Source organism: Chiloscyllium punctatum, chromosome 36 (assembly GCF_047496795.1).
Source record: "Chiloscyllium punctatum isolate Juve2018m chromosome 36, sChiPun1.3, whole genome shotgun sequence".
Taxonomy (NCBI): Eukaryota; Metazoa; Chordata; class Chondrichthyes; order Orectolobiformes; family Hemiscylliidae; genus Chiloscyllium; species Chiloscyllium punctatum.
The window spans coordinates 56,184,963-56,205,742 of record NC_092774.1 but is presented as its reverse complement, the minus strand read 5'-3'; the positions used below and the strand labels follow the sequence as shown (position 1 = coordinate 56,205,742).

General features: G+C 45.3%; 1 protein-coding gene and 1 long non-coding RNA gene across 4 annotated transcripts in view; both read left to right on the top strand.

The window, feature by feature from the left end:
- The window catches only part of LOC140460515 (uncharacterized), a 34,401-nt gene that overhangs the window by 4,387 nt on the left and 9,234 nt on the right, over positions 1 to 20,780 (top strand). The window contains exon 3 of one of the 3 annotated variants that reach the window (XM_072555099.1): positions 17,968 to 19,356. In XM_072555099.1, coding sequence (XP_072411200.1) covers positions 17,968 to 18,732 — 765 coding nt within the window. In that variant the 3' untranslated portion in view covers positions 18,733 to 19,356. Of the gene's footprint in view, positions 1 to 12,062; positions 16,220 to 17,967; positions 19,357 to 19,556; positions 20,773 to 20,780 lie in introns of those variants that run through there. The other 2 variants (XR_011954144.1, XR_011954146.1) reach the window with 2 other exon arrangements.
- LOC140460519 (uncharacterized) lies at positions 3,365 to 12,056 on the top strand. The gene is made up of 3 exons (XR_011954149.1): positions 3,365 to 3,683; positions 8,489 to 9,893; positions 11,687 to 12,056. It is a non-coding gene; the product is annotated as an uncharacterized lncRNA (long non-coding RNA).

Sequence of the window (20,780 nt, the reverse complement as noted above, 5' to 3'; positions counted from 1 at the left end):
TTGAAGGAGCAATGGCAGAGTCCCATTATTGACTGGACCCCTGGGTTTGAATCCCATCGTGGCAGATGGTGGAATTGGATTTCAGTCAGAAGTCTGGAGTTCGGAATCTAACGATGAAACCATTTTTGGGGGCGGGGGCATGAGAACCCCCATCTGATTCACTCATGTCCTTTTTAGGAAAGGAAACTGCCGTGTGGGAAAGGGTTCATTCAGTCGTCCCATCCTTTACCCGGGCTGGCCTACATGTGACTCCAGACCCACAGCAGTGTGGTCGACTCCCCCACCTGCGGAAATGAACAGGGAGAAACTTACTTGGATACAGGGTCTGGGTTGAAATTGCTGAGTGAGGCAATACTTCCTACGGGTTAAGGCTGTACCAAGGATCCAATTCCAAAGGGATAACTTGGTGCTGATTAATAGTAAAGAAAGTTGGGGGTGGGGGGACTGTGTACTCTTTGACCTTGAGCTGTTTTTTTTTAAAAAAACTACTTTTTCTACGCCTTTTTGCTGGGGGGGATCTGAAGCTGTAATAAAGTTGGGTCTTGATAAAGGTTATCTGAACTTACCGCTGGGCTCAGACTTTCATTGAAAGCTTTGAGCTCCAAGAGGTTTTTGTTTGAAAGCTGCTCATTTCTTTCAGCTTCCTGCACTAAGTTTCCAATGTCATGTATCAGATGGAGCTAGTATCGTTAGAAATTGTAAATTTTCCATGAGTGCAGGTCCTGCATCATTCCCTCAGCATTGTAAAGTTTCCTGGCAGCACCGGGAGGTGGGGGCTGCCTTCACTCGAAATGATATGGAGGAGCCAGAGATGGACTGGGTTGGATCAAGTTCAAAAATCACACATCAGGTTATCGTGGTTTATTTGGAACCACTAGCTTTCGGAGCGCTGCTCCTTCATCAGGAAGCTGTGGAGCAGGATCATAAGACAGAATTTATAGCAAAAGATCACAGTATAGTGCAACTGATCGGATATATTGAACAAACCTAGATTGTTGTGAAGTCTTTTGTCTTTTAGAATAGGTTGCAAGTTTTAGTTCATTAATGTGTAAATCCCAGAAAGCCTTTGAAGTCAGATTCTCGAGATGACTTAAGGTTTTATAGAAATAGGTTTCATCTCAGTTCAGACAACAATGAAATGTGTGAGGTTTGAGTCTGTCTGTATCCCAATCTTGAATCAGACTGGTTCTATTTCCAAAGGAGGAATTTACAAATATTACATGTATCAACTGCCTGCAGGTTGTGTGCTTTTTGATCAAAATTGAATGTATCTGCAAATGCAAATTCACCCCATAGACCTGTGTGTGCATGCATGAGAGAGTGTGTGTGCATGAGAGCGCGTGTGTCTGTTTGCGTAGGTGCTAATGTCTCCTCTGAAACGGTGAGGTGCTTCCATTGTACTGTCCTGGGAGCAATGCTCTTGCTGGTGCCTCTCTGTCTGACCTGTCCTTTTGTGTGGCTTTGGTACTGCTGGGTTGTGAAACTGCCCTCAGGGCTTTGGGATAGCTGTGGTATTCTGTCATTGTTCGTGGGTACTTGAGGTGTACAGGTATTCCCTTGTCTGCAAGTGCTGTCTAGTTTCACTTGTTAGCCTGCTTGGTCCCTGCTAAGGCATTCTGCGTGTTTTGGTACAGTTTGGCCAATTTTGCTTTTGTGGGCCTATTGTGGGTTGCCAGGGTGGCAGATCTTTTCCCACATACAATTACCAGGAATACTTGGAATCCTGAGAAGGATTTAAGTGAATCCTCGAAAGATGTTGTATCCCTTGGACTATTCCCAGCAAGTGAATGAACTATCAAGACTCTTGTAAAGATTCGTGGGAACTCTTGCAGGGATGTAAAGAAAACTAGATTTACAATTTAAGGCCATACATCCCATTCTGCTGAGTTACACCAGTTAATGGGTAATTTTTATTTGTTTTAAAATGTGAAATCTTAATGAAGAGTTCTTCCAGTTAATCACTGGGTATTCAAATTTATCTTCAGAATTAAAGATCATAACAAAACTGGGTGTCATTGTGGGATGTTGAATCTGTAGTATGTGCTTGGTAAAATTTGGATGCGCAATATTTCAAAGTGAATTTTATCGTGTTAAGTACTAAGACTTTCTGGAGAGGAAAGATTTGCCCTTGTGTGTTTTGCAACACTTAATCAAGGTCAGTTCAATAGAATACGTAGACAAGTTGATGCTAGAGTTGAGAGCTATGGCAAAATATCAGAAATAATGCAGGCAGTAGCACGACAATTAGGGTTAGAAAGTTAGCTAAAAAAATTATAAAAACAGGGTGGAAAGTTTTGTCAGCTTTTCTTAAAAATAGTTAACAAAATAAGTGTTGGTTCTGCTGAAAATGAGTCTGGGGATTCAGTAATGGAGGATAAAGAGATGGCAGATGAATTGAAAAGAGTTTGAATCTGACTTCGCTTGAGAGGATACAAGTAACACCCTAGAACTAGCTGTAAATCAGGAATTGAAAGGGAGGGAGGAACTGAAGAAAATTACAATCACCAGGAAACTAGTACTGAGTAAACTGTTGGAACTCCGAGCTGATAAGTCCCGGGTATTTGAAGGAATTCATCCTAGACTCTTAAAGAGAAATTAGGGCGTGAAATAAGACCATAAAACATAGGAGTGGAAGTAAAGCCATTCGGCCTATCGAGTCCACTCCGCCATTCAATCATGGCTAATAGGCATTTCAACTCCACTTCCCCGCATTCTCCCCGTAATAGTTAATGTATTGGTTTTAATTTCCAAACTTCATTAGTTTCAGGGGTGGGTTTTTTTTTAGATTGGACAAATCCTTTCTTCAAAAAGGGAGACCATTTAACTTAACATATGTAATGGGGAAAATGTTCAAAGCTATTATCAAAGATATTATGACAGAGCACTTGTATAAGTTCAAGGTAATCAGGCAGCGTGAATGTGTTTTTGTCAATGGGAAATAATGTTGTAATAATTTTTTGAAGAACGGCCTGTCCGCACTGCGACTGAGCTGATGAACCTCCAGTGCCCCCAGGGAATGGAATCCCTTCCCTCAGTCCCCACATTTCCCTAAATTCTCCGCAGTTCTGGTATCCTTTTGGTTCTGTGTTTCCGATGAACAATTGAAACTGGGATCACACTCAGGAAACGTGTACAGTCACTCCCTCCTGCGAATAGTGCAATGTTTCTTCAGTCTGTGTAACTGGTTAAAGCGCTACCCAAAGTCAGCTCACGGGGAGACTCTCTCAACAAGGGGAGAAGACATATAAAAGTTGAGCAGCGAGACAAAATGCAAAACCAATCAAATGTCGAACCACGGAGAAAAAATATTGTGGCTCTACCCCTTTTTTTTCCTATTGGCATTTGGACACTTAAAATCTGTCAGTAACACCAGCATCTCGATAGAGCATACAGCGCATGTTTGACGGTGTCAGCAATGCCGTGCGCATGCTCGCTGGGTGTCAGCAAAATACTGGGCATGCTCATCGCAGTCCGCACAAAAAGGCGCGCGATCTTCTTTTGATTGACCAATAGGGAGTACTGGAGGACCGGAAGGAGTCTAGTCCTCCTGCTAATCAGAGACACCCCATTGTCTGAATGCGGAAGTTGGACCATGAGTTTCTGAAGATGCGGCTGCTCCTGTTTCTCTGAATGAAGATTGAGCTTCACCCCAGACTGCAATCTCCTTCCTCTGTCCAACATCTGTGAGTACGGCACTCTTTTCTCACCACCTTTTCCATTTTTTTTCATTCTGGGGTTCTGTTGTTGACTTGCAGCAACTGAAAGGAAAGGGAGTGAATCGGGGTGGGGACAGACTCTGGAAACGTTGCTCCACGTCTGTGTCGCAATTGGCAAAATAGACAGGCAGGAGGCTGGAAGGACAGAAGAAGCCAGGTAGCATCAGGAGGTGGAGAAGTCGACGTTTCAGGTGTAACCCTTCTTCAGGATTGGGGATGAGTGCAGATAAATGGTGTTCTGGGGGCAGGGTGGTGAAGTGGGGATAGGTGAAAGGTCTGACCTGGTTGGTGAATGGGAGAAATAAATCTGGTTAGTGACAAGGAGGAGTGGAAATGAGGGGGAGGGGCTGAGAAGGGAGTCGTTGTGGGGGGGGGGGGGGAGGAATGGTGGGAAAGAGATGGGAAGTGAGGTTATTTGAGACTGGAGAACTTAACGTTGAGTCCGCTGGGCTCTACGCTGCCCAGGCGGAAGATGAGGTGTTGTTCCTCCAATTTGCTGTTTGGTTCATTGTGGCAATGGAGAAGGCCTAAGATAGTCTTTTCAGAAAGGGAGTGGGAAAGGGAATTAAAGTGGGTAGTGACTGTGGACCTGCCTGCGACGCTCAGCAAACCGTTCCCAAGTGTATGCTCAGTCTCCCCAATGTAGAGAAGACCACAGTTGGAAACATGAGAAAAAGAGTACAACAATGTGAAGTTGTGAAAAAGAGCAGAAAGGAAGTGTATTATTTAAATGGTGATATACTGAGAGGTGGAGAAAGTGAGATCTGCAGATAATGGTGATTAGAGTCAGTAGGTGTGGTGCTGGAAAAGCATAGCAGGTCAGACAGCATCTGAGGGGCAGGACAGTCGATGTTTCGGGCAAAAGGGAATAGGGAATATGTGGATGTAGAAAGGGAGCTCAGTGTCTTTCTGCACCAGTCACTGCCAGTGTCAGACAGGTGCAGCAAGCAATCAGCAAAGCAAGTGGTATATTAACAAAAGGAATTGTGTTCAGAATTGTGGATGTCTTCCTGCAGTTAGGGGTCATTGAATATATTCAAGGCTGAGTTCATCTGAGTTTTGAGCAACAATAAAGTGGATGTTTATGTGGAAAAGCAAGAAAATGTTTTGAAGACAAGTACAGAACAGTTACAGTGTCATACAGCAAAGAAACAGACCATTCAGTCCAACTAGTCCACGTTGAATATATTCACAAACTAATCTAGTCCGACCTGCCAGTGTTTGGCCCATATCCCTCTGAACCTTTCCTATTCATGTAATTAACCAAATGTCTTTTGAAAGTAACATCACTTCCTCTGGACATTCATTCCACACATGAACTACTGTATTTTTTTTAAAAAAGCTGCCTCAAATCTTTTCAAAACCTTTCTCCTCTCTCCTTTCAAAATTTGCTGCCTAATCCTGAAACCCCCAACTGAGGGAAATGACACCTGCCATTCACCTCGTATATACTTCTCATGATTTTACAAACCTCTATAAGGTCAGTTCTCAATCTCCTGTGCTCCAGTGAAGAAAGTCTCAGCCTATCCACCGAGATGTAGGAAGATTCATATCCAGTTATGGTCTGTTCAATGCTGGTTCAGGTTCCAAAGATCAAATGGCCAACTCCTGCTCCCAATTCTCACGGTCTGTGCCCAAAGTTAAAAATCAAAAACACAGGGTTATGATCCAACAGGTTTATTTGGAAGCACTAGCTTTCAGACTGCTTCTCCTTCATCAGGTGGTTGTGAAGAATAAGATTGTATGACACTGAATCTATAGCAAAAGTTTACAGTGGGATGTAACTGAAATTATATATTGAAAAAGACCTGGGTTATTATTAAGTCTCTCCTCTTTGAGAATAACCATGTTGGTTTCAGTTCTTTCATATGTAAATAGCAAAACCTTTTCTAAAAGTTACATTCCCAATTGGTGTCATATTGTCCCAGATAACCTATTGAAGGTGTGAGTTTCCCTGTGTGAGGCTGTCTGTACCACAATGGTTGGACTGATTCTAACCTTAAAAAATGGATTAACTGAATCTTACTTGGATTCATGCAGTTTGTGTCCAGGACAGCGAGACCATCAGATCTAGGAGCAGCAATTAGGCCATTCAGCCCATTGGGTTTGCTCATACCATTCAATCGTGGCTATTAAGTTTCTTATCTGCGTTCTCCTGCTTCCTCCCCATAACCCTCGATCCACTTGATACTCAAGAACCTATCTATGTCAGTCTTAAATATCTTCAGTGACCTGGCCTCCACAGCCTTCTGTGGCAGTTAATTCCATAGATTCATTACTCTCTGGCTGAACATGTTTCTCCTTATCTCCAATGTAAAGGGTCTTCCCTTTACTCTAAGACTGTGCCTCGAGCCCTAGTCTCTCCTCCCAATGGAAACATCTTCCCAACATCCACTCTGTCCAGGCCGTTCAGTATTCTGTATGTTTCAATTAGATCTCCCCTGAGTGTGGGCCTGTTAAACAGCATGAACCAGACCCTTCAGGATGAGGACAGCAGGGATTAGGTTCTACAAAGTGAGAAGGGAGAGAGAGTGTGTGGGATGGAGATTTTCAGCTTCTAGAGAATAAGAGAGGAAGCAGAATTCACTATAAATTAGAATTGATCGGATGGACCAATGGGCCAAGGAGTGGCAGATGGAGTTTAATTTAGAGAAATGTGAGGTTTTGCATTTTGGTCAAGCAATGCAGGCAGGACTGGTACATTGAAGGGGAGTGTTGCAGAACAAAGAGACCTTTGAGTTCAGGTTCATGCCTCCTTGAAAGTGGAGTCGCAGATAGACAGGATAGTGAAGAATGTGTTTGGTATGATTTCCTTTATTGGTCAGAGCATTGTGTATAGGCATTGGGAGATCATGTTGTGGCTGTAACTTGGTAAGGCAACTTTTGGAATAGTGCATCCAGTTCTGGTCTCCCTGCTTTCGGAAATAACTTGTGAAACTTTGAGAGGGGTCGGAAAAGATTTGCGAGGATGTTGCTAGACTTGGAGGGTTTGAACTACAGGGAAAGGCTGAGTAGATCCAGGATATTTTCCCTGGAGCATCGGAGGCTGAGGGGCAGCCTTATCGAGGTTTATAACGGGCATGGATAGGGTGAATATCCAAGGTCTTTTCCCCAAGGTAGGAGAGTCCAAAACTAGAGGGCATATGTATGAGGTGAGAGGGGAATGATTTAAAAGGGCCCTGAGGGGCAACTTTTTCACGCAGAGGGTTGTGGATGTATGGAATGAGTTGCCAGAGGAAGTGGTGGGGCTGGTACAATTATATTTAAAATGCATCTGGCTGGGTACATGAATAGGAATGGTTTAGAACCATAAGATCCACATGCTGGCAAATGGGACTAGATTAATTTCGGATATCTGTTTGGCACAGACGAGTTTGACCAAAGGGTCTGTTTCCATGCTGTATGACTAATTATCCTCGGTGAAAGCAGAAGTGTGGTTGTGAAGACTGGAGGCTGGGAGCAGAAGAAGTTACAATGAAATATTTGATTTATGAGAGAGCAACTGAGTGAGTGTGGACATTTGGGATTTTGGTGGAAAGTGGGAATTCATTGCACTGTGGGGATCAAGCCCTCCCTATCCAGTCATTTCAGCTGGTGGATGAGACTCGGCAGTTCATGCAGGCAGTCAATCCAGATAATATTTTATAAATTCCTGCTTTGGAAATAGAAACAGTCTGAGTCAAGAGTGAGATACAGGCAAACTCTGACCTCATACCTTTAATGCATTGTCTGAGCTGAGATGCCACCTTTTGTTGTAAAGCCTTATGTTATCTTGAGAGGGGGCCTTACAGGAAGTTCTGGGATTTACATATTAATGATACCTGCAATCCATTCTAAAAGATGAAAGACTTAACAATCCCGATTTGTTCAATATATCATTTCAGTGGCAGGCCACAAATGTCTTTCCATAAATTCTGTGCCTTATGGTCTTATTCTCCACAACCACCTGATGAAGGAGCAGTGCTCCGAATGATTGTTCTTCCAAATAAACCTGTTCGACTATAACCCGCGTTTGTGTGATTTTTAACTGTGCCCAGGTTAGGGTGGATTGATCATGCTAAATGATGCATAGTGCCCAGGGATGTGCAGGTGAGGGTGGATTGGCCATGTTATAGTACCCATCGTGCCCAAGTAGGTGCAGGTTTGTGTGGGTTAGCCGTGCTAACTTACACATAGTGTCCAGGGATGTGCAAGGTAGGGTGGATTGGCCAAGGGATATGGGCCAAGTGCTGGCAAATAGGACTAAATTGATTTACAATATCTGGTCAGCGTAGACACATTGGACCAAAAGGTCTGTTACTGTGCGGTATATCCTAATGACTCTGGCTTTCTACTAACGTTTGCCACGTCTCTTCTGTTCAGTTTCTCTCTAGTGTCTGTGTTAATACCTTGATGTGTCTGGTTATTCCTCAAGACGCATTCCCGATTCATCCTGAATTGACACATTTTAATTTTGCTTCCCAAAATCAGACCTGCTCACTCTCAGCAGTATCCCAATGTTGTGAAAGATGTTAACTTTCAGGTGGAGTTATCCAATATATAAGTCTTGACGTTTTTGCTGTTCTGATCTTGAATCAGCACTGCAGGAGAATTACTTAGAGCGGAGTGAGAACGGGGAGGGGAGAGAGAGAGAGAGAAAGAAAGAGAGAAGGATGTTGCTTTCAATTTTGTGGAATAACAAAAGAAAAGAATGCTCCACATAAAGTAGAATAGCTTGTTCTGAATTTCTACCCTGCACTGACAGTGTTGACTTTTGTAATCTCTTTTTCCAGAGTATTTGAAGATCCGAAGACAGAAGTTTCAAAATGAACAGATGAAAGCCTTATGCCCGAAATGTTGACTCTCCTGCTCCTTGGATGCTGCCTGACCTGCTGTGCTTTTCCAGCGCCGCACTTTTCAACACTGACTCTCCCGCGTCTGCGGTCCTCACTTTCACGTCAATATCTGACAGTCACTCAATCGATTGGGACAGCCACGATTTTTGATTACAATTCTGTGAGAAGGAGCAAAGCTTTTTGGTTCCTATTTCAGTACATTTTCATTATTAGTGGGACTGGATGAGAGACCCTACTGTTGCTGCGCACTGAGTGTGGAGCCTGAAACTGTTATACGGCCTGGAAAGAGGAATTCACAGCAGTGAGGGGCAGGACATTCATTTGCTTGTGGCTGAAGCTTCGGACATGGAGAAACCGTGGAAGTGTGGTAACTGTGGGAAAAGCTTCCGTACTCCGTCTGACCTGGAGATTCATCGGCGCATCCACATCGGGGAGAGGCCGTTCTCCTGTTGGGCTCAGACTCTCATTGAAAGCTTTGAGCTCCAGATGGTTTTTTGTTTTAAAGCTGCTCATTTCTTCCAGCCCCTGACCTAAGTTTCTAATGTCGTGTATCAGATGGAGCAGTGAATGAGTAGCTAGTATTGTTAGAAATTGTAAATTTTTAAGGAGTACAGGTACTGCATCGTTTCATCAACATTGTAAAGGTGACTGGCAGCACTGGGAGGTGTGGGCTGTCTTCACTCGAAACTCTTATCTTTAAAATTGAGAATAGCTAAAATGATGTATTCAGAAACATCATTGAAGTCTAAACGCATTTCAATTTTTTTAAAAGAGCTGCTGAAATCTTTCTGAAAATTGCACTGGAATATGTGCAGTTAGGCCACAGCTCAGGACAGGCTGTACCGCCGCTCCCTCACCACCAGATGCCTGGAGGAAGAATGCCTCATCTTCCGCCTCGGAACACTTCAACTCCAGGGCATCAATGTGGACTTCAACAGTTTCCTCATTTCCCCTTCCCCCACCTCACCCTAGTTCTAAACTTCCAGCTCAGTAACTGTCCCCATGACTGGTCCGGACTTGTCCGACCTGCCTATCTCCTTTTCCACCTATCCACTCCACCCTCTCCTCCTTGACCTATCACCTTCATCCCCTCCCCCACTCACCCACTCACCCATTGTACTCTATGCTACTTTCTCCCCACCCTCACCCTCCTCTAGCTTATCTCTCCACGCTTCAGGCTCACTGCCTTTATTCCTGATGAAGGGCTTTTTCCCGAAACGTCGATTTCAAAGCTACTTGGATGCTGCCTGAACTGCTATGCTCTTCCAGCACCACTAATCCAGAAGATGGTTTTCCATGGATCTATGGTTTTCCAGTAGCCCACACTCAGCATTGTTTTAAGGTAATTGGAGGAAGGTTTCAGGGGAGATGTCAGAGTAGGTTCTCTACTCAGATAGTGGTGGCTGTGTGAAATACACTGTCAACAGTGGTTGTAGAGTCAGATACATTAGGGACATGTAATGGACTCTTGGATAGGTACACGAAAGTTAGTACAATAAATGGTATGTAGGTCAGTCTGATCTTAGAGTAGGATAAAGGGCCGGTACTGCATCGAGTGCCAAAGGGCCTGTACTGTGCTATATACCTAAGTAGAATCAAAAGTTTTGTTTTATCAGCAGTACAGTCAGATCCGAGCAAACAAGGACATGCAGGTCATACTGCGCTTAGACAGAGTGAAGCATACAGAGTTACAGCTGCACAGGAGGTGCGCAGAAGCAACATTAGATTTCACATTGGAGAGCTCCATTCAGCAGTCTAATAATAGCAGGGAAGAAGCTATTCTTGAACCTGTTGGTACATGTGTTCAAGCTTCTGTATCTTCTGCCTGGCAGAAGATGGTGCAGGAGATCATTCCCGGGGTGGGAGGGGTCCTTGAGGTTGGTAGCCTTTCCATGACAATGAGAAGTGTAGATGGATTTCATGGGTGGGAGGTTGGCTTCTGTGATGGACTGTGCTGTGCACACAACTTTCTGTAGTTTCTTCCGGTCCTGGGCAGAGCGGTTGCCGTAGCAGGGCGTAATGCACCCAGATTCAATGCTTTCTGTGGTGCATCTCTAAATGTTGGTGAGTGTCATTATGGACATGCCGAATTTGTTGAGCATCTTGAGGAAGAAAAGGTGTTGTTGTGCCTTCTTGACCGTTGCATGGGTAGGTTTAGATATTTCGCCACTCCTTTCTCATTCTTACTAACTCCTTTACTTGATGCAGTCACAGTCAGTTTCATACCTTGTGCCAATCTCTTTTGAAAGTCTTCTTCAGAAGGATAAAATATTATGAGGGGCAAAGGTAGTGTACATACATAATATGAAATCTTTAAACTTGAATTCATTTTAAAGAGCAGAACAACGTATTTATGGTAAAAATGGGTAAACTTAACAGGTTTTATGAAGGCTGAGAGTGGGAAGTATGTGGAGGTGCATGTTAAAACAGGACCGAGTCTGCATGGCTTTGACAACAGGAGGTCATGTCTGACAAATCTATTAGGATTCTTTGAGCAGGTAATGAGTAAGTTAGACAAAGGGAGAGCTCGGGGACGTGAGCGATTTGGATTTCCAGAAGGCCTTTGACAAGGTGCCGTGCAGGAGGCTGCTAAGAAAGATAAGAGTCCCTGGTGTAGGAGCAAGGTACTGGCACGGATAGAGGATTGGCTGACTGGCAGAAGGCAGAGTGTTGGCATAAAGGGGTCTTTGGAGTTCCAAAGGGGTCCATGCTGAGAATGCTTGGACAGGCCAGGAGAATGGTCAGAGAAGGGGCAGATGGAATACAATGTGGTAAAGTCTGAGGTTATGCACTTTGGTGGGAAGACCAGAAACAGAGACTGTTTTCAAAATGGAAAAGGCTTCGGAAATGTGAAACAGAAAGGGATTGGGGAATCCCAGCTCAGGATTCTCAGGGGGGAGGATTGGACCATTCATTTGGGGTGGTGTGGAAAGGATCGTACCATTGAGACTTGGGAGGTTGTACCCTTAACCGTTGTGGGGGAGTAAAGGATTATACCATACAGAGGGGGACGATTGCATCATTTGAAGGTGGAGGGTGTGGAGGAGGTAAAGGAAAGGGGAGGATTGTACCATTCACATCAGGGGGTGTGGATTGTACCATTCACAGGAAGAATTATTTCTTTTTATTTTTCAGAATTTCCAGGATACCGGACATATGCCAATTTTACCCACCAGAAATCGACAAACTGGGTGCACTAAAAAAGTCCAGCAGGAAGATTCAGTAAAAAGTTCTAGTTTCGGTCATAGCAATTATAGACTTATAGAGTCACACTGCACAGAAACAGACACTTCAGTTCAACTCATCCATGCCGACCAGATGTTCCAATCTGGCCCAGTCCCAAGTTACAGCATTTGCTCCATATTCCTCTAAATCCGAACTATTCATCTAGACACCTTTTAAATGTTGTAATTGTACCCCCCTCCACCACTACCTCTGGCTGCACATTCCATACACGCTCTACCTTCTGCGAGAAAACATTGCCCCCTTAGTTCCTGTTTAAATCTTCCCCTTCTCATCTTAAACTTATACCTTCTAGTTTTGGATTCCTCCATCTTGGGGGGAAAAGACCTTGGCTATTCGCCCTATCCATGATTTAATAAACCTCTCAGGTCACTCCTCAGCCACCTCCACTCCAGGGAGAACAGCCTCAGCCTCGTCAACTTCTCCCTATCGCTCAAATCCTCCAACCCTGGCAACATCCTTGTAAATCTTTTCTTAACCCTTTCAAGTTTCACAACATCCTTCCAAGTGGAAGGATGCTGGAATTGTACACTTATTCCAAAAGTGGCCTAAACATACTCTTGTACAGCCACAACATGACCTCTCAAATCCTATACTCCATACTCTGACCAATAAAGGAAAGTATACCAAACACCACCTTCACTATCCTATCTACCTGCAACTCCACTTTCAAGGAATTGTGAAACTGCACTCCACGGTTTCTTTGTTCAACAACACTCCATAGAACCTTACCATTAAGTGTGGATGTGCTGCTCTGATTTGTTTTTCCAAAATGAAGCACCTCGCATTCATCTAAATTAAACTCCATCTGCCACTATTCAGCCCATTGGTACATCTGATCAAGATCCCATTGTAATCTGTCGTAACCTTCCTCGTTGTTCACTACACCTCCAATTTTGGTGTCATCAGCAAACCTAACTATACATCCTATGTTCACATCCAAGTCATTTGCATATAAAATACAGAAAGTCGTGGACCTAGCACCGATTCTTGTGGCACTCCACTGGTCATAAGCCTCCAGTCTGAAAAACAACCCTCCACCACCACCTTCTACCTTTGAGCCAGTTCTGTATCCAAATGGCAAGTTCTCTCTGTATTCCATAAAATCTAACCTTGCTCACCAGTCTCCCATGAGGGACCTTGTCGAACATCTTACTGAAGTCCACACAGATCATGTCCATTGCTCTGCCCTCATCCATCTTCTTTGTTACTTCTTCAAATCACTCAATCAAGTTTGTGAGACATGATTTCTCACACACAAAGCTATGGTGACTCTCCCTAATCAGTCCTTGCCTTTCCAAATATGTGTAAATCCTGTGTCTCAGGTTTCACTCCAACAACCTGCCCACCACCGATATCAGGTTCCCTGGCTTTTCATTATCACTTTCTTAAATAGTGGTACCACGTTGACCAACCTCCAGTTTTCCGGCACCTCTCTTGTGACTATCAATGATACAAATATCTCAGCAAGGGGCCCAATAATCACTTCCCGTAGCCTCCCACACAGTTCTCTGGTACACCTGATCAGGTCCTGGAGATTTATCCACCTTCGTGTTTCAAGACATCCAGCACCACCACCTCTGTAATATGGACATTTTTAAAGATGTTATAATCTATTTCCCTACATTCTATATTTTTCATGTCCTTCTCCAGAGTAAACATTGATGCAAAATACTCGTTTAGTATCTCCCCCATCTCCTGTAATTCCACACATTGGTTGCCTTGCTCATCTTTGAGCCCTATTCTCTCCCTAGTGACCCTTTTGTCCTTAATGTATTTGTAAAAACCCTTAGGATTCTCTTTAACCCTATTTGCCAAAGTTATCTCATGTCCAGTTTTTTCCCCTCCTGATTTTCCTTTTAAGTATACTCCTACTACATTTATACTCTAAGGATTCACTCAATCTATCCTGTCTATACTTGACACATGCTTCCTTCTTTTTCTTTACCAAACACTCAATTTCTCCAGTCATCCAACATTCCCTACACCTACCAGACATTCCTTTCACCCTAACAGGAATATACTGCCTCTGGACTCTCGTTATCTCATTTCTGAAGGCTTCCCATTTTCCAGCCGTCTCTTTACCTGCAAATATCTGCCCCCAAACAGCTTTTGAAAGTTCTTGCCTATTACTGTCAAAATGAGACATTCTCCAATTTGGAATTTCAACTTTTAGATCTGGTCTATCCTTTTCCATCACTATTTTAAAATTCATAGAATTATGGTCGCTGGCCCCAAAGTGCACCCCCACTGACACCTCAGTCAGCTGTCCTGCCTTATTTCCCAAGAGTAGGTCAAGTTTTGCACCTTCTCCATAGGTATATCCACATACTAAATCAGAAATCTTTCTTGAACACGCTCAACAAATTCCTCTCCATCTAAGCCCTTAAACCTATGGCAGTACTGGTCTATGGTTGGAAAGTTAAATCTCCTACCATAATCATATAAGGGGAACTGAGTTTAAAACTGGTCCCAATCCTCCAGGTGCAGTTTCAGCAATGCTATGTTTGGTTGCAGCAACACTTCCTTCCCTTTATGTTCTATTCCTTTAGCGATAAAAGCGAATGCTGCATTCACTTTCTTTATTATCTACTGTACCTGCATGCTAGTTTTCTGTGACTCACTAATGAGGATATCCAGATCTCTCTGCACCAGATCATCCCAAACCCTCTATTAGATAATAGGTTGCTTTGCTGTTTATTTTGACCAAAATGCATGACCTCACACTTATCCACATTAAACTCCGTCTGCCACATTTTGTCCCACTCTCCTAACCTATCTAGATCCATTTGAAAGGTTCATATATCCTCATTGCAATTTACCATCACGCCTATTTATGTGTCATCCACAAATTTGGCAAATGAGCCTTTTATATGTGTATCCAAGTCACTAATGTAGATTGTAAATAGCTGGGGTCCAAGGACCCAACCCTGTGGCACCTGACTTGCCACGTCTTGCCATCCAGAAAAAAGAGCCATCAATTTGGACTGTCTGTCTTCTGCCCATCAGCCAGTCACCTATCCAAGCTGATAAATCAGCCCATATTGCATATGATCTAACCTTGTGAATTAACGCTTTGAGTGGCACTTTAGCAAATGCCTTCTGAAACGCCAGATATATTACATCTACAGGATCACCATTATCCACTTGTTACATTGATGAAGAACTTAGTCAAATCTGATTTGCCCATCATAAAACCATGCTGACTTCTCAAACGTCCTGATATTGCTTCCTTGATAATTGACTCTAACACCTTCCCAACAACAGATGTTAAACTAACTGGTCTGCAATTTCCCACATATTACCTGCCTCCCTTTCTGAATACAGGCATTACATTAGCATTTTTCCAATCCACTGGAACCATAGGATCCTAAGATATAGGAGCAGAAACTAAGCCATTCAATCATGGCTGAAACGTTTCTCAACTCCATTCTCCTGCTTTCTCCCCATAACCTTTGATCACCTTGTCAATCAAGAACCTACCTATCTCTGTATTAAATAAACTCAATGAATCTTTCTCATGTCCAGGGAATTTTAGAACATTGTAACTAATGAATCCACAATCTCCACTGCCACTTCCTTGAGTACGCTCGGATGTAGGCCATCAGGCCCAGGGGAGTTGTTTGCCCTCAATCCTAATAGTGTACCAATCGAGATTGATTTGACTTTGACTTGCTCGTTCCAATCCGAATGGTACTGCTGTCCTCCAACGTGAAAACTGAGGAAAAGTATTGATTTAGCAGCTCTGTCATTTCAGTGTTCCCCTTATTAACTCACCTGTTTCATCTTCCAAGGAACCAACATTTACTTCAGCGACTCTGTTCCCTTTGGCACAACAATAGAAGCTTTTGATATTTTATACTCGGCTTCTTTTGTAATTTACCTTCCCTATTTCTATTCATTTTTGAAAACCCCTTTGTTTGTGTCTGGAAGTTTCCCGATGTTACAGCCTTCCAAAGGTCTGGAGTAACATTCCTGAACAGGCTGAACATTAAAAAGAAAACCACATTCACATTTAAATGATACCCACCTTTCAGGGGCTGGGGGCGGGGAAAACCAACCCCCATTGTCCCCTATTGGTTGGAGGGCTCCCCAACCACGCCCCTCAGATGGTGACGACATTGTATGGACCCCGCCCCCCGTGTGTTGGCGCATGTGCAGTGTAGGTCCCGCGGCCGGACAGAGACAGTGTTACTGAGTGTGGGAGAGGAATGGCGCCGGCGGCTGAAGGAACAAGAACAGGACCCGCTGGAAAAGCTGAGCAGGTCCGGCAGCTCGTGTCGGGAGAAATGTGAGGACGGGTTTCGGGTCCCGGTGATCCTCCTTCAGAACAGGACCAGGTTTCAGAAACATCCCGGGGAGGTCGCCAGGCCCGAGCGCCAAGACCTGGCTCCTGCCCCCGGGGAGAGGAGACAGTGAGACAGGGTAGGATTGGGAACCGCGGGAGGAGGGAGACTGGGGAGTTTATAAACTCCTAGGGGGAGGCCTGAGGCCTCCAATAGAAGCCCCACAGGCCCCAGTATTTACTTCACCGGCGAAGGAGCTCTCGGGTTGCCCGGGCAACCGGCCGCCATCTTTGTGAGGGTCAGGCGCATGTTGTCCCGGGACGGGGTTGTTGGATTGTTGTATAATATTGATCTCTCTGTACTTTTAATCTCGAATATTTATAAAATGTACACTGGCTTCAATTTATGAATTCTAAGTACAGAAGCAAACTATAAACATCTCCTTACATGGATCCCAACATGTGCATAGGAGCCAAGACTGTCTCAAGATTTACTGAGGTGCTGAATCAATAGCTCTTTCCCTTTTGATTAATGAAGGTGGTGCCCAGCAGACTCCTGCTCACAGCCTGTTCTGTCAGCCTTTATGGGAAAGATAGGATAGCAAAACATCTCTATGACTCTATAATTGCTGAGATTAGCTTTACAACCTTTCTTAAACCAGGCTGCAATGTTTGCAGTTCTCTAGTTTTCTGGCACCTCCAAGTCCGTGGAAGACTGATAAATTATGGCTTCCACAATTTCTGTTGTCCCTTCCTTCAAGATTGTTGGATGCATTTCATCAGTGCCTTGTCAAACTTTAAGTACCAAATGCTTAGCGAAGACTTCTTTCATGTTAATTTTGTACTCTTGGCAGGTCATGTTGCGGCTGTGCAGAACATTGGTTAGGCCACTGTTGGAATATTGCGTGCAATTCTGGTCTCCTTCCAACGAAAAGATGTTGTGAAACTTGAAATGGTTCAGAAACGATTTACAAGGATGTCACCAGGGTTGGAGGATTTGAGCTATAGGGAGAGGCTGAACAGACTGGAGCTGTTTTCCCTGGAGCGTTGGAGCCTGAGGGGTAACCTTATAGAGGTTGCAAATTTATGAGGGGTATGTATAGCATAAATAGACAAAGTCTTTTCCCTGGGTTCGGGTCTGTTTCCATGCTGTACATCTCTATGACTCTGTTGGTTGCATCTGTAAGATCCTGAATCAGCACCTTGAGGAGAATTAGAGTGGAGTGAGAACAGAGGAGGGAGAGAGTGTGGGATGGTGCCTTCAATTTTGTGGAATAACAAAAGAAAAGTATATTCCGCAGAAAGTAGAATTGCTTGTTCAGAGTTGTTACCCTGCACTGAGTGTAATGACTTTTGTAATCTCTTTTTACAGAGTATTTGAAGATCTGAAGACAGAAATTTCAAAATCGACAGATGAAGGCCTTATGCCCGAAGCATTGACTCTTCTGCTCCTCGGATGCTGCCTGACCTACAGTGTTTTTCCAGCGTCTCACTTTTGAAGTCTTGACTCTCCAGCATCTGCAGTCCTCACTTTCACATCAATGTCTGACAGTGACACTGGGACATCGGGACTGCAACGATTTTTGACTGTGATTCTGTGAGAAGGAGCAAAGCGTTTGCTTCCTGCTCGAGTGCATTTTTAGAATCAGTCGGACTGGATGAGAGACCCTACGTTGCAGCGCAGTGAGTATGGAGCCTGAAGCAGTTATACGGCCTGGAAAGAGGAATTCACGGCAGGGTGGGGCTGTACCCACGTTTGTGTGCGGCTGAAGCTTCGGCCATGGAGAAACCTGAGGAATCCCGCCCTGTGAAGAAACCGTGGAAGTGTGGCGACTGTGGGAAAGGCTTCTGTGCCCCGTCTGCTCTGGAGACTCATCGGCGCAGTCACACCGGGGAGAGGCCCTTCAGCTGCCCCGAGTGCCGGAAGGGCTTTACCCAGGCATCCGCCCTGCAGACCCACCGGCGGGTCCACACGGGGGAGAGGCCTTTCAGCTGCCCCGAGTGTGGGAAGGTCTTCAGCAATTCCTTTGCCCTGCTGAGGCACCAGCGAATCCACAAGGGGGAGAGGCCACTCTCCTGCCCCGAGTGCGGGAAGGCCTTCAGTGATTCCTCTCACCTGCTGACCCATCGGCGGGTCCACACAGGGGAGAGGCCCTTCAGCTGCTCCGAATGCAGGAAGGCCTTTACCCAGGCCTCTGCCCTGCTGATCCATCAGCGGCTCCACACAGGGGAGCGGCCCTTCAGCTGCCCAGAGTGCGGTAAAGGCTTCAGCGATTCCTCCACCCTGCAGACCCACCAGCGGGTCCACACGGGGGAGAGGCCCTTCAGCTGCTGTGAATGCGGGAAGTGCTTTACCCAGGCCTCTGCCCGGCTGAGACACCAGCGGTCCCACACCGGGGAGAGGCCCTTCAGGTGCCCCGAGTGTGGGAAGGGCTTTGCCCGGGCCTCCAACCTCCAGACCCACCAGCGGATCCACACGGGGGAGAGGCCCTTTAGTTGTCCCGAGTGTGGGAAGTGCTTTACCCAGGCCATCACACTTCAGAAACACCAGCAGGTCCACATAGGGGACAGGCCCTTCAGTTGTCCCGGGTGCAGTAAGGTGTTCACCTGCTCCTCCCACCTGCAGAGGCACCAGCAAGTTCACGTACAATAGCAGGGGCATTGAAGGAGTGACGGCTGAGTGCCATTATTGACTGGCGTATTAACCCAGTTCTGGGGCCTCCTGGGTTCGAATCCTGCCGTGGCAGATGGTGAAATTGGAATTCAGTCAGTAATCTGGAGTTCCAAGTCTAACGATGAAGCCAATTTTGGGGGTGGAGTTGTGGGGGTGGGGGGTGGTGTTGGGGTGAGAAAACCCCATCTGATTCACTCACGCCATTTTTCGGGAAGGAAACTGCCGTTGTGGGAAAGGATTCACTCAGTCGTCCCAGCTGCATCCTTTACCCTGTCTGGCCTATGGTTGACTCCACACTGCACCCATGCCCCCCCTCTGTGCCCCCCGCCCCCTTTCTCTCCCCCTCCCACTGGGCCCCTCCCATTCCCTTTTTGCTGGGGGTGGAATCTGAAGCTGTAACAAAGTTGGGTCACAATAAAGGGTTACCTGAACTTCCCGCCAGGCTCAGACTCTCATTGATGGCTTTGAGCTTCAAATGGTTTTTGTTTTAAACCTGTTGATTTCTTTCAGCCTCCTGCACGAAGTTTCCAATGTCGTGTATCAGATGGAGCAGTGAATGAGTAGCTAGTATCGTTGGAAATTGCAGATATTTCAGGGGTGCAGGTCCTGTGTTGTTTTATGGACATTGTAAAGTTTCCTGGCAGCACCAGGAGGTGGGGGCTGTGTTCATTCGAAATGATGGGCAGTTGCTGGTGTTGGACTGAGGTGGAGAAAGTTAAAATCGACACCACTCCAGGTTAGAGTCCCAACAGATTTATTTGGGAGCGCTAGCTTTCAGAGCGCTGCTCCTTCATCGGGTAGGTGTTGGGCAGGATCATAAGACATAGAATTTATCGCAAAACATTCCAGTGTCATGCAGTTGATCAGATTTCCTGAACAAGTCCAGTTGCAATTCAGTCTTTCATCTTTTCGAATGGGTTGCAGGTTTCGGTTCATTAACATGGATATCCCAGAACTACCTTTAAGTCACATTCTCCCGATGACTTAAGATTTTGTAAAAATAGGTGACATCTCAGCTCAGACAAAGCAAGAAAGGTGTGAGGTTCAAGTCTGTCTGTATCCCAGTCCTGAGTCACACATGTTCTATTTCCAAAGTAGGAATTTATAAAATATTACATAGATTGACTGCCTGCAGATTGTATTTTGCTCAAAAAGCACAATGTATCTGCAAATGCAAATTCACAGCATAGGTTTGTGTGTGTATGTGTGTGGGCATGAGAGAGAGAGATGGAGTGTTTGCATGTGCATGCTTGATAAAGTGTGTCGATGCAGTGGAGTATAAGCCTGTGAGAGGGTGTGTGCATGGATCTGAGTGTGGGAGGTGTGTGTGAGAGAGGGTCTGTGTGACTGGGTGTGTATGTATGGGAGTGAGAGACAGTGTTAAGTGTAGTGTGGTCACCCAAGGTCCCGGTTGAGACCGTCCTCGTGGGTTCCAAACTTGGCTATCGGCCTCTGCTTGGCCAGTAGAAACAATTCAGCAGTTACTGGGTGACATGGTGGCTCAGTGGTTAGCAGTGCTGCCTCGCAGCACCAGGGCTCCGGGTTCAATTCCCACCTCGGGCAACTGTCTATGTGGAGTTGGCACATTCTCCTCATGGGTTTCCTCTGGGTGCTCCAGTTTCCTCCCACAATCCAAAAGATGTGCAGGTCATGCTAAATTCCATATAGTCTTGGGTGCATTAGTCAGGGGTAAATTTAAGGTAGGTGAACAGGTCTGGGTGGGTTACTCTTTGGAGGGTCAATGTGAACATTTTGGGCCAAAGGGCCTGTTTCCATACTGTAGAGAATCGAATCTAATCTACACACACATATTGGAGAGGGCAGGGTGAGACTTGTCTTTCACTTTGCAGAAGGTGGGAGGTCCTGGATGCTGTGATTCAGCGTAAACACATGCTGGAAGACCTTTGGCTCAGAGAGATGGAGTTGGAAGCCAGGCTGCAGACACATCACTGGGAAAGTTAACCGGACACTTTATTCCAGGAGATGGTCATTCCCCTCTGGACAGAGCCTTCTGATTAGGTCAGTGG